This window comes from Sprattus sprattus (assembly GCF_963457725.1).
Source record: "Sprattus sprattus genome assembly, chromosome: 6".
Lineage (NCBI taxonomy): Eukaryota > Metazoa > Chordata > Actinopteri > Clupeiformes > Clupeidae > Sprattus > Sprattus sprattus.
In genome coordinates this window covers 18,004,676-18,018,572 of record NC_137925.1, presented here as the reverse complement: position 1 = coordinate 18,018,572, position 13,897 = coordinate 18,004,676, and the positions used below count along the sequence as shown (strand labels likewise).

At 40.9% G+C, this 13,897-nt stretch overlaps 1 protein-coding gene across 1 annotated transcript; it reads right to left on the bottom strand.

The window, feature by feature from the left end:
* Window positions 1-4,089: 4,089 nt before the first annotated feature.
* Window positions 4,090-10,807, bottom strand: LOC308367057 (proteinase-activated receptor 4-like; the record flags this gene model as incomplete). The annotated part of the gene is made up of 3 exons (XM_080840880.1): window positions 4,090-5,229; window positions 8,843-9,088; window positions 10,736-10,807. 3 exons carry the CDS (start codon window positions 10,805-10,807, stop codon window positions 4,090-4,092), a joined length of 1,458 nt encoding a protein of 485 aa, XP_080697006.1.
* Between the last annotated feature and the right edge of the window lie 3,090 nt (window positions 10,808-13,897).

Below are 13,897 nucleotides of genomic sequence, written 5' to 3'. Positions count from 1 at the left end.
ATATTAATACTAACACAGCTTCTCTTACTATATTAATACTAACACAGCTCCTCTAACTATATTAATACTACCACAGCTCCTCTAACTATATTAATACTAACACAGCTCATCTAACTGTATTAATACTAACACAGCTCCTCTAACTATATTAATACTAACACAGCTCCTCTAACTTTATTAATACTAGCACAGCTCCTCTAACTATATTAATACTAACACTGCTTCTATAATTATATTAATACTAACACTGCCTCTATAACCATATTAATACTAACGTAGCTCACCTCAAGCAAACATTTCTGCAGAAAGACCTGGCTGACACCCACCACCACAATATTGTTCAACCCAGCCACTCTCTGCCCCTTTTTGGATTATACCTTGTAGATCGTTCTCAGAGTCCTGTTCTAGGAGTTATTTTGTCGGAAATTATTTTATCTTTGAGGAAGGAAGTGAAATGAAGGGGAAGTAAGGGTGTGGGTGCATGCCACTCTCTTTGGCGCAGCAAGGGATTATGACGGGAATGGAAATGGTTTCACCTAATAATACTTCTGTCATTAACGAATAAAGAGGATGGGCGGTACAAATGGTGCTGACTCAGAGGTGTTGATTTATCTGGCATCTATCAGCAATGTAGACTGGGTATTATTATTATTATTATCATTATTATTATTATTATTATTAATAATATCAGTAGTAGCAGTACTTGTGGTAGATGTAGTAGTAGTGGTAGTGGTAGTGGCAGTGGCAGTAGTAGTAGAAGTAGTAACATTAGTAGAAGTGGTGGTAGTGGTAGTACAGTAACAGTTGCATGGACAAATGTATAAACTTTCTCCCCCTACTGGTTGTTGTTTTTACTGCAACTGCCAAGAGGTACACACCTAGCATGAAAGGAACGTTGATGTTGTTTTATAATGCCTCTGTCATTGATGAATGAAGAGGATGGGTAGTAAAAATGGTGGTGACTCAGAGGTGTTGATTTACCTGGAATCTCTCAGCAATGTAGACTCTGGCTATTATAACACTGCATGAAATGCCTGTATTGTTATTCTTAGGCTTCTTATACTTCTTTTTCTTCTTTTTCTTTGTACCAAACTTCTGCGCTTAATTTTCCTCGAACCGCTTATAGTATAAACTTCGTTCTAACTTTAGCGCATGGCTCTCATGGTATGTATTTTTTTTGGTCAGCATTCTTTGACTTTACAGTCCTCTATCCTCCCTTACTCTCAATCGCTCTGCTTCACTCCATTTTCTCTCCTTCTATCAATATTTTTCCTCTTCACTCTCTCTTTATCTCATCATCCATAGCCACTCCTGTTCAATATTCTTTCCTTCCTTCTATCAATTACTCTGTCTGTCAATTCCTACTCTTTTTTTCAACCTTTTATTCAGCCTTTTTTGACTTTGAGGTCCTCTATCCTCCTTTCTGTTTCCTTTACTTCCTCCATGCCATGTCTATATCTTCCACTTTATCAATCATTCTGTCTAACATCTCCTTCCTCCCCTATGTGCAATCTCTTCCCTATTTTCACTCATTCCTTCTCTGTAGAACATACATCCATTTTTTTTCTTTCCCTCTCCAACTCCTCTTTCTCACACTCCATCTCTCTTCCCCCTTCATTTTTCTCATCACCCTGGCTTTATCCATAGGCACTCCTGCTCACTTGTCTTTCCTTTCTTCTTATGATCACTCTGTCCATCAATTCCCAGTCTTTTTTCAACTTTTTTTATGTCAGCCTTCTTCGATTTTGACTTCCTCTATCCTCCCTTCCATTTCCTTTTTTCTTCCATGCCATGTCTATATCTTCCATTTTATCCATCGATCATTCTAACATCTCCTCCCTTTTGATTAACATCCCTCCCTTTTGATTAAACTGTTTGTTTAGTTGCTAGTTTTTTTGTGTACCTTGACCCTGATAAACTTTGAATGTGTGGTGTGGAAAATTGATGTGGAAATTGTTTAGACTTGTGAGAGACTATAGTCTTGAGACAAAGGCATAAACTCTACAGGCAAAAGCCAAATACATTTGTTTTTGATTCTGATCAATTGGTCTTTTAATGAGCTGAAAGCAAAAGGTTATGACCACTTCTGTTAACGTAAAAGTCACTCAAAATAAACAGTGTGTGCTTAGCAAGACTTGTAATCCATTGGATTGGTTGTGGTGGAAAGAAAAGGGCGCAGTAAATCTGTTCTGCTAATACGCAATCCAGGAGTAGCAAGTTTGTCAAACAGTAAATGAGATACATTTTATTCTACATGAGAAAGAATGTTGTCATTCCATTAAATTTCACTAAGTGGCGGCATTACACATTGCTGCAGCAAGATAAAAACAAGAACACTTTCTATTTACTGTAAATTGTGTATTGTGAGAGTAAATGAATTTGCCGTTGTTCTGTCTTCTCATTGTGTGGTCCTCAAAAATTCTCCAACACTGAATACCATATGTGTTTATATAGAATCTTCACATTTCTATACAGAGTCCTGGTGTCTACTGTAAGGAATACAGCTAGATGAACTGATAGTCACTCTTATTAGGCTCGCTCTGGGATTGAACCCAGGTTGCTGGATTTGTGAGCCAGCGCTTAGCCCAGTGTGCTATAGAGGACCTAATTGCAGGATGTTGTCGAAAGTTGTTCTTTATTTTCACACGAAAGTTTCAAAAAACACAAAAGCTACTTTGAACGGCGAAAATCAAAAAACACAGGAAATAGAGGCAAAAGGAAAAAGACAACAAACTCAGGAAGCTACAAAAGTTAGCTCTCATTCTAAAGGTGGAAAAAACTGAAAGCAAAAACACGGAAGGCTACTTGTAGAAGCACTCACCCAAAAGCGGCCTGAGAACCGCGGCCGACACCAACCCGAAACTAGCTAGCACTGTCCTGCGCACAGACTTACAAAGACGAAGTGCTTGAGAGCACTTCCAAAAACCATGAGAAAGAAACAATCTAACGACCCAATAAGGTCCAGAGGGATAAGCCAGGTATTTCCCCCTGGTTAATAAACAGAAGAGGAAATCACAAAATACGAGACAGATTAAGGCACATATTGGAAAACAGGTGAGGGCACACAATGGGAACAGGTAAGTAAGTAAGTAGTAAGTAAGTAAGACTTTATTTATATAGCACATTTCGTACAGGAGTTGCAATTCAAAGTGCTTTACATAAAATCAATAAGAGCAAGCAGCAGGAGCAATAAAATATTGGTCAACATCGTATCAGAACCTGATGTTCCGATAGGCTTAAAATATTAAAATCATAATAAAAGTAATAAAACCCTTCTGCCTGGTATTTAGCGCAGTCGAAACCATAGTGCTGCTCCATAGATTCCGACCTACCCTGTTAAATATTTTCCCTAGCTATGTTTCCCCGGCCAAAGGTGAGGGAACATTACGGGAAACAGGTGAGGTAACACAATGAAAACAAAGACACATGTGAACACAAATAGCAAGTCCTTTGGCCACCAGAGGCCGCCAATGTCCCAATACTTGGCAATTGCTGGCAATCGCTGCCAGCATCTTGACAGACAGCTGTAGACCCCTGGGAAGGAATTATCACTGTGGAATTGTCAAGGGTCTAGATCTACAGAAGGTGTTCAGGACTGACAACATGACAATACAGATGTATGTTTTTAAAGTGAAGATTAGAAGTCTTTGATAGCATTCATATCGACATTTTAAGGACATTGTTGCTGCGTACATTCTGCCAGTAAATCTAGCAGAAATAAGCCATATGGTCTTTACAATCACACCAATATGGACCTATAATGCCGTTTACACGTTAACCACTTAACACAAAAGTTATAACAGATGTAATTTCTTATAGCCGTTCCGAGGGAAATGGAGATTATATTCTTATAATACTTCCGGTTCCCTATTTTCAGAGCTTTAGCAAGGCAGATACATGCATGTTAACACCAAAAGGTAAATGGCGCTGTATTTTTTCCCAGACATCCAGTGACTCCTGTCGACCTCTGGTTCTTCCATCTAGAGAGAGCAGTCACTGGGGAGCACTTGCAGTCACTTATACACCACTTGCGAATCTTGAGATGCACCATTAGCAGTTTCTAGTCACCCCGATCCTGCACCCCTGCAATCAGGCCATACTCTCCTTCAACACGGTGGCCTCAGGAATAACTATCACCTGGCCCAAAGTGGACAGCAGTGTCACCTTGGACCGAGAGGACACAGAGGTCGAGCGCGTGTCCTGCTTGCTGGAGGTGGACAGCAGTCTGGGCTTCCTGCAGAACAGCATCTGCTGCGCCTTCTCCCGGAAGTCCTCAGACACATAGTAGAAGATGAAGGGGTCCAGGCAGCTGTTGAAGGTGCTGAGTGCCAACATTACCATATAGGGGACGTAGAGGTTGTACTCACGTGTCCTCGCCATGCCAAACTCACTAACCCTAAAGAAAGCCCTAGAGAAGTTGGAGTAGTGCTTGCCCGCCGTGTCCTCACCCACCTTGTTGGAGTAGTGCGAGAGCAGTAGCACGTTGCTGGGCAACATGCACACCAGAAACACCACTATCGTCAGCACGGTGACACGCACGGCGTGGTTGTAGCGCCGGCCAGCCTTGACCAGCGTGTGCAGGATACAGCCGTAGCAGAACACCACCACCAGCAGTGGCAGCAGGAAGCAAATGGTGAACAGGCTTGCAAAGTAGGGCAGGAAGAAGCTGCCCTGTATGTGCATGGGCAGCGCATCGTGGCAGGTGGTGATGTTGAGGGACTTCAGCGTGTAGCTCTGTTGAGTGGCCAGCAGGGGCGCCATGGCGGCCACGACCACCGCCCAGGCCGCTATGCACATGTAGACAGAGAAGCGGTAGCTGCGTAGCGCCCGCCCGCCGATCGGGTGCACCAGTGCCAGGTAGCGGTCGAAGGCGATCAGTGCCAGGCTCATCACCGAGCCGTAATTGTTCCCGTAGAAGACGGCTATCACCAGGCGACACAGGGGCTCGCCCAGCGTCCAGTTGTTGCCATGGAAGTGGTAGGCGATGCGGAAGGGCAGCGCGACCAGCAGTAGCAGGTCACAGATGGTCAGATTGATGAGGAGGATGGTGGATGGCTGCTTCTCGGTGCGGGATAGCAGCACCCACAGGGCCACCAGGTTGGAGGGCAGGCCCACCACGAAGGCCACGAGGTAGAGGATGGGCAGCAGCACCGTCGTGACATTGCCCTGGAGATGGTCCAGATCCACCTTGCTCACCTCGCCGCGGTTGTCAATTATAAAGCTGCGAGGCTTAGTCCCACATGTTGGCATAAAAACAGGGGGATGAAGAGAATGAAATGGTGTTTCTCAAGGACCACAGTGCAACACAGGACATTAAAAACCCACAATAAAAACAATTCAAAAGTGCACTTAACGATATGTAAACACTGTACACATTTTGTATATATACTGTATACACACTCAGTGCTGTAGTGGTAAAATTAGAGGTGGGTAAACTATGAATTTTGAGATCAGACAGTCCTCGACCCAATGAAACACGGCGCGAAGCAACGCAACACAAAGTGTCGCAACTCTGTTAGGCTGACCTGGCTATATTCCATTATGTTGTCAGTTAAAGTCATATTAAATCAATGACAGTGAATAGATGTGTTTGGAGTTTGTAGGTGATAAAATGTCAAGAAAACAGTTAAGAAAAGTAGGTGTAGGCATCACAAATATGAAGCGGGTGGTGGGGGAGACAAAATAAAGAACCTCTATAGAACCTAAATAAAAAATGAAGGCCTCTGGAAACAGGCCCAGGGTTTTACAGCTGAAAAGTATAATATAAAAAGAAACCATGCTGCAATTAAACACTTCTCCTGTTATTTAACCATTGGACCAATGGGTGTGCTCTGGGGTTCATGCCTCTCCTGTGCTTCACCAGTCAGGACTTCATATACTGTGTTGGATTGAACACTCATGTAGGCTCTTCTTCAACACTTATATTTGACCATGACTGCGAAAATGGAAGATTCTATAGCTAAGCTAAAACATTTCACTTAGCTATGTCTAACTGGCTTGCAAAGAATCTGTCGACAATTTTCAATGAATTAGCGTGATATGCGTGAAGATAATTAATCATGCATTTTCAATTGCTGAAAGAATTTACGTTTTATTAGGCGTATTTAGATTGAACCGGGAAGGCTGCCTTGTAACCTGCATCATCGTATTTGAAAGCACGTTATTAAAAGCGTGTGACCCTGTCTTAATGCGATGTTGTGCGAACCAAAGCAACGTAAAAAAAAAATGTGAATTTCAGTCGTACTTTGATCTTGAGGCCTTTTGTGGGCATCTCTGTGAATGAAAGCTCTCAATGGTCTCTTCAAAAATCGCCTGATATCCATGGCTAATGAATCCATTTCGAAAAAGCTTATCCACAACGTGTATGTGTTTATATACTTCCTGGATCTTTATTGGTGTTGCCGCAGCCGCAAGGCACGGATTGGAGGGTCACAGACCATAATACAGTGCAGATAAAAATTATTCAGAATACAGCGTTCATATGTTCAACAATATGAAATTTAGTCTAAGGTGATTTAAAATGAAACCAAATTTATTTCTGATTATTACAACGGCAGAATACTAGGCGCAGAGAACTTTGAGATGCGTAAACGCCACTTTGAGATGCGTTAACACTATTAATAGGTGCGTAAACGCTATTTCCAAAATTCCAGAGGTGCATAAACGGAGTTTACGTGCGTTTACCCTCCACTACAGCCCTGTACACACTATACAAACTGAAGTGGCAAACTTCTGGCTTTTCCTATAACCCTACTGATGTTATTACCTGGAGAGTAGGGGTGCAGATCTGTCTGTCATAATTCTAGTCAGAATATGAGTCTGATACTGCTCCATTGAGCTGTGATTATGGGGTATTACGAACCAGGGGAAAAAATGCCTCTTCGCTCAATTGGATACCTAGAACCAATCAGAGCTAAGTAGTATGACCATCTAATACATTAAACTTTTACCGGATCCCGTAGGAAGGACGGCAAAAACATCTTATCAATCGATAAATGCCTTGATCGCGTTTCTCTGTTCCTCTTTCAAAATTGATGCGCTGTCAATATCTGTGAGACATGCATGCTCACGTTATACTTATTAGCAGCGAGGCTAGCTAGCTACTATGCGTTTCAATGGATTTTTGGCCTTTTTGACAATAATGGCCTTGAGCTTCATTTAAGACTTACAATACTCTGCAACATTCGTGTAGCACATACACAAGTGTAGACATAAAAATGTTGTGTAAATAGCTTAATTCACATAAAATATTTCCCACTTACAGGCTCCCGAGACGCCGCCATATTAGTACGATTTCGAATCTACCGTTAATTCAACTCAAGCCTTGGTTGATCATCTGTCCATCACCGTATAAAGCCCACCCTGGCAATTTCATTGGTCAGATCATTTAGCTGAAAACTAACTGGGTAACACTTTATAATAACTACACACAATTCATCCTTTATTAAGCATTTGTTACCTATTAGATAATGGTTTGTTCACAATTTGTTATTTATTGTTCATACATAATGTATCATTAGTAAAGCATTTCTTCACACAATTATAAATGGGTTGTTCATAGTAAATAAGCCTTAAAAAATGCTTGTAAATAGATAAATTATACTTTATTAATACCAAAACAACTATTTATAAATTAAATCATGTTCTCATTATAAACCAGTTACAAACTATTACTAAATGCTTTATTCATCATTTGTAAAGTATAGCTCCTATGTTAATTCTCATCAATAAAGCATTCGTACACACACTCATTAATGGCTTGTTCATAGTAAGGAATGCTGTCCAAAATTACGGTAAGTAATTTTCCCATTATTATTTAGGCACTTAGGAATGTATAAGGCCGGCTAAAACCTGGAAGTTGATGATTAACAGACTATCTAAACCTACATTTGTTCATGCCTTAAATAAAATGTTATGATTTAGAAATAGGCCACAACTAATAGCTGGGGTGTTAATACATATGTTACAAATACTTACCAATTAGGTTATCCATGATTAATTCAGGAGTTACAGCTGGTCAGTAATGTATATTATGTGAGCCCATCTAAAGTGAGCACTTTCTATGCTTTAAAAAGCATTTATAAATGAGTTGCAAACATCACCTGGACACAAACATGTATTATTCTATTTGGACATGCCTTCAGAAATATGCCTGCGGATAGTTAGTGCAACTGCATCTTTAACAAGCAGTTAACAATACTTCATTTCATGATTAACTCATGATTTACTACTGATTAGTTGACTACATGGTGTGAGCCCATCTAAAGGGAGGACTTGCTATGCTTTACAAAGCATTTAGAAATGAGTTGCAAACATCACCTGGACACAAACAAGTATTATTCTATTTGGACATGCCTTCAGAAATATGCCTACGGATAGTTAGTGCTACTGCATCTTTAACAAGCAGTTAACAACACTTCAATTCATGATTAACTCATGAGTTACTACTGATTAGTTGACTACATGGTGTGAGCCCATCTAAAGTGAGGACTTGCTATGCTTTACAAAGCATTTATAAATTAGTTGCAAACATAAACTGGACAAAAACATGTATTATTCTATTTGGACATGCCTTCAGAAATATGCCTACCGATAGTTAGTGTTACTGCATCACCCGAGGGTAGGAGGCTGAACAGACTGTGTGCGGGGTGGCTGGTGTCACTCGCAATGGAGGTAGCTTTCCGGGTGAGGCGGGTGGTGTAAATGTGTTGCAAGAAAGGGAGTGGGGCACCAATGATCTTACCAGCTGTGTTCACTATGCGTTGCAGTGCTTTCTTGCTGTGTTCAGTGCAGCTACTACCCCACACAGTGATGCAGCTGGACAGGATGCTTTCAATGGTGCCCGGTAGAAAGTGTTCAGGATGGGAATGGGAACTTTTGCTCTCTTGAGCTTGCGGAGGAAGTAGAGGCGCCGCTGGGCTTTCTTCGCCAGTGATGCAGAGTTGGTGGCCCAGGATAGGTCCTCACTGATGTGCACCCCAAGGAATTTGGTGCCGCTCACTCGCTCCACAGCAGCGCCATTGATTGCTTCAAACCGTGCAAAGAAGCTGTTGAGGTCTTTGAGCAGAGAGATATTGTCGTCGCAGGTCTGTGATGCAGGCTTATAATCCGTTATGGTCTGGATGCCCTGCCACAGGCTGCGCGTATCTCTGCTGTCCTTGAAGTGGCTGGTTATCTTTTTTGAGTATTCTTGTTTTGCTCTTCTGATGCCTGGGGACAGCCTGGCCCTCGCTGTTCTCAGGCCAATTCTATCCCCGGCTCTGAAGGCTTTTGATGATATGTTAATATGATATGTTAATCAATTAGAAATCATGTAATCAAATGCTAAATCTTTGTGTCTCCAAAACACAAATGATTTGTGTTAATCAATATGTTTCATGAGAGCTATCTGTTGGTGTACTCTTGTACATTCTGTTAGAAATGCACATATGGTTTGAAGACAGATGAGCGATGAACGCAGTATTATTACAGGGAAACTGTGCCAGTTAAACAGAGTTGGTAGTGAGCTTAAGACATCTCCCTACGCTTTCTTAATGTTTCTATGATAGAATTATTGCTGCACACTTTTTACAATAAGATGATTCTTATATCCTAATCGTATTATTTTCTAAGATTATCAGCCGTTACATGCTTTTGTGTTTACAGGAGTAACTGCTTTTTCCTCATCTGTATCATCCAAAATTAATAACGTAGCCCAAAAGAGCAAATAAAGTTTGTCACTGCATACATTTGAAAGAGAATGTTTTGTAGTTGCCTGTTTTCAATATTTTACTGACATATTGCATTGGCTTTCAACTGATTTATTCTCATTCTTGGGCCTCTTTGGTTAGCTAGCTGTTGTACTTATAGTTATACTGTCAAATATCAGCCAATATATTGGCATAGTCTCCACTACCATAGCTAACCATAAATATGTTTTTTCTTTTGGTGTGCTTGTAAATGATGGAGATTGGCACCATGGACGGTACATCATGCCACTTTACTGAAGCATTCCAGTTCACACACAGCATATAGACCTCCTACATACAATAGTGCCAGCCACAAGGGAACAAGATTAGACAAAACAACTAGACAGTAACTGGTAGCCAAATCCCCCCCAACTGTATACACATTTTTAGCATCATGAAACAACATCAAACACAAGAACAGTAGCACCTTACGAGTGTGGCACTCAATGTCAATACTATTATGAACTCCTAAGTGTTTCACATCAACTAGTCAGAGGTCCACTTGCAGAGGTCCACTTGCTGCCAGTAGGAGCTGAATACTTCTTTAGGGCTGTGGTTCTGCTTAAGGTTCCTTCCTGATTAACAGGGAGTTTTTTCTTGCCCCTGTCACTGTTGTGGTTGCTCTATGAGGGTCCAGGCACTGGGCTCTGTGAAGCGGCTTGAGACATTTTTTTTTTGTTTTGGCGCTTTATAAACCAAATTGAATTAAATCGTTTTTAAGATTATTAAGTAAAGTGTTTACTCTTACTCTTACTTTGCTTATGACGGAAAGTTTTGACCATTGCACACTAAACAGCATGAGTGCGGTTTTATTTCCAGGTGTTCAAGCACAGCTACAGTACAACATGGAGTGGTAAAGTATTGACTTAAGCAGCAGCTTCTGTTTTTGGCTGGGGGGATAGGGTCTTAGCTTCATTTACTCATAAAAATGCACAAACAGTGAGTACAGTGAAACTGCTTGTACAGTGTTTGAAATGACAGTAAAAAGGCAGCTTAAGAAAACTTACCTGATACTCAGTCCAAGTGAATTGAAATTGAAGTGCGGTGAAGAAGAGTGAGAGTGAGTAACACTGAGCCATAGTTTCTTCTTGTCACATAGCAGACACTGGAGTAATAGACCGGTGAGTATATCCACTTCTCCAAGGAGCTGTGGTGTTTAATCTCCAGGTCTGAGTTCTCTCTCTTTCTCTCTCTCTCCTTCTCTTGCCCGCCCCTGTGATTCCTACCGTTGGAAACTCTGCTTGTCTGCCTAAAACAACGTGTTGGAACTTCGTTCAGCTTGGATGCCAATTAAAACAAATACACTTGAATGACCAAATAAACCTGAGAAACCATGAATGCATCCAACGTAATGCAAATCAAACCCAACCTGAATGAGTGAATATTATAAAGAGAGATAATGGAGACGGGGGAGATAGCGAGAGAGAGAAGGATTGAGAGGTGGAGAGGGTGGGTGAGCTACTGAAATGGTATTATTCTTTAAGCTGTAACACATTTTTGTATGAGTGTCATCACTATCGACCAAATGTGCATCTTAGCATTTCTGAAATCCTGAAAAAAAACTGCGGTCCTTGCATATCGTCACTGGGCATTATTAGGGGAAAAATCATCTCAAACATTAACCTCACTGAATTTACAGGCCTCATCAAAGTAGCCTACTGAGACTACATTACCAAATGTTGTAAAGGGTTTTTGTGGTTAAAGACCATTACCATTATCCCTAGTCCAACTGGGACTTCTAAAGAGCATTTTACATCACTTATTCCTCTGGACACACTGTAGTGTATTGGCAATGGCATCACAAGCTCATTGTTAGCTTGGGCGTATCGAATGATTGTGAAGAGTTTGCAAATGAAAACTTGAATGTTGGTGAGTGATTTTTTACTTATTGTTAGATATGGGTAGGTTTCACATACCAGGCCATATCAGTTGATCCTTTCACATAGTCTGAGACACACCAGGGGTTTGGAGCCAGGGCCATTAGACTTGATTCTTGGCATTTGTCTACAGCCATGACAAGATGGTTGAAGCCAGGCATATTAGCATTAAGATGGCCATAGTCAGTTAGGCATCCCTACCTGCTATTCACACCTTTTCATACCTAGCATCATTCCACCCTCCCTTACACGCCCCCACCTTCCATCTTGAATGAAGATCCCCAACCCCCTTACACGCCCCCACTGTATGCTTTACCTCTAACTATATTAATACTAACACAGCTCCTCTAACTATATTAATACTAACACAGCTCCTCTAACTATATTAATACTAACACAGCTCCTCTTACTATATTAATACTAACACAGCTCCTCTAACTATATTAATACTAACACAGCTCCTCTAACTATATTAATACTAACACAGCTCCTCTTACTATATTAATACTAACACAGCTCCTCTAACTATATTAATACTAACACAGCTCCTCTTACTATATTAATACTAACACAGCTCCTCTAACTATATTAATACTAACACAGCTCCTCTAACTATATTAATACTAACACAGCTCCTCTAACTATATTAATACTAACACAGCCCCTCTTACTATATTAATACTAACACTGCCTCTATAACTATATTAATACTAACACTGTCAGGACATTGGGCGGCGATGGCACATTGACGGCATCAAGTGGCCAAAAGGACATTTTACTCGATGTTTGTGTTCACATTTGCCTTTGTTTCTCGTTGTGTGCCCTCACCTGTTTCTCGTTGTGTGCCCTCACCTGTTTCTCATTGTGTGCCCTCACCTGTGTCCCATTATGTGCCCTGTGTTACATTGTCACAATAAGCCAGGAGATAAAATTCCTGGCTAGTTTCCCTGCACTTTATTGGGTTGCTAGATTGTCTTTGGTTGCTAGAAGTGCTCTCACGCACTATAGTTTGTAGTGCTCTCAAGCACATTAAGTTGTAGTGCTCTCAAGCACATTAGTTCTCAGTGGTTAGTTTATGGCCTTTTGCCCTGTTCTTGATTTGTTGCGTTTTGGAGTTACCATTTATCTTCTGTGTGTTGGATCACCTTTGTTTGGAATAATCTCTGTTTTTGAAAATAAAGAAAGTTAAGTGTCAACACCAGCCTGCAATTGGGTCCTCACTGCCTCAGTAGGCTAAACGCTGGATCATAAATCCAGCAACTCAGGTCCCATCCCTGCGGAGCCCTGACAAACACTGCCTCGATAACTATATTAATACTAACACAGCTCCTCTAAATATATTAATACTAACACTGCCTCTATAAATATATTAATACTAACAGTGCCTCTATATTTATATTAATACTAACTCTGCCTCTATAACCATATTAATACTAACGTAGCTCACCTCAAGCAAACATTTCTGCAGAAAGACCTGGCTGACACCCACCACCACAATACTGTTCAACCCAGCCACTCTCTGCCCCTTTTTGGATTATACCTTGTAGATCGTTCTCAGAGTCCTGTTCTAGGAGTTATTTTGTCGGAAATGATTTTATCTTTGAGGAAGGAAGTGAAATGAAGGGGAAGTAAGGGTGTGGGTGCATGCCACTCTCTTTGGCACAGACTCAGCAAGGGATTATGACGGAAATGGAAATGGTTTTGCCTAATAATACTTCTGTCATTGATGAATGAAGAGGATGGGCAGTGCAAATAGTGCTGACTCAGAGTAGTTGATTTATCTGGCATCTACCAGCAATGTAGACTCTGGGTATTATTATTATTATTATTATTAATAATAATATCAGTAGTAGCAGTACTGGTGGTAGTTGTAGAAGTAGTAGTAGTAGTAGTAGTAGTAGTAGTAGTAGTAGTAGTAGTAGTGGTAGTGGCAGTGGCAGTGGCAGTAGTAGTAGAAGTAGTAGCATTAGTAGTAGTGGTGGTAGTGGTAGTACAGTAACAGTTGCATGGACATGTAGAAACTTCCTCCCCCTACTGGTTGTTGTTTTTACTGCAACAAGAGGTACAAACCTAGCATGAAAGGAACGCTGATGTTGTTTTATAATGCTTCTGTCATTGATGAATGAAGAGGATGGGTAGTACAAATGGTGGTGACTCAGAGGTGTTGATTTACCAGGCATCTATCAGCAATGTACACTCTGGCTATTATAACAGTGCATGAAATGCCTGTATTGTTATTCTTAGGCTTCTTATACTTCTTTTTCTTTGTACCAAACTTCTGCGCTTGATTCG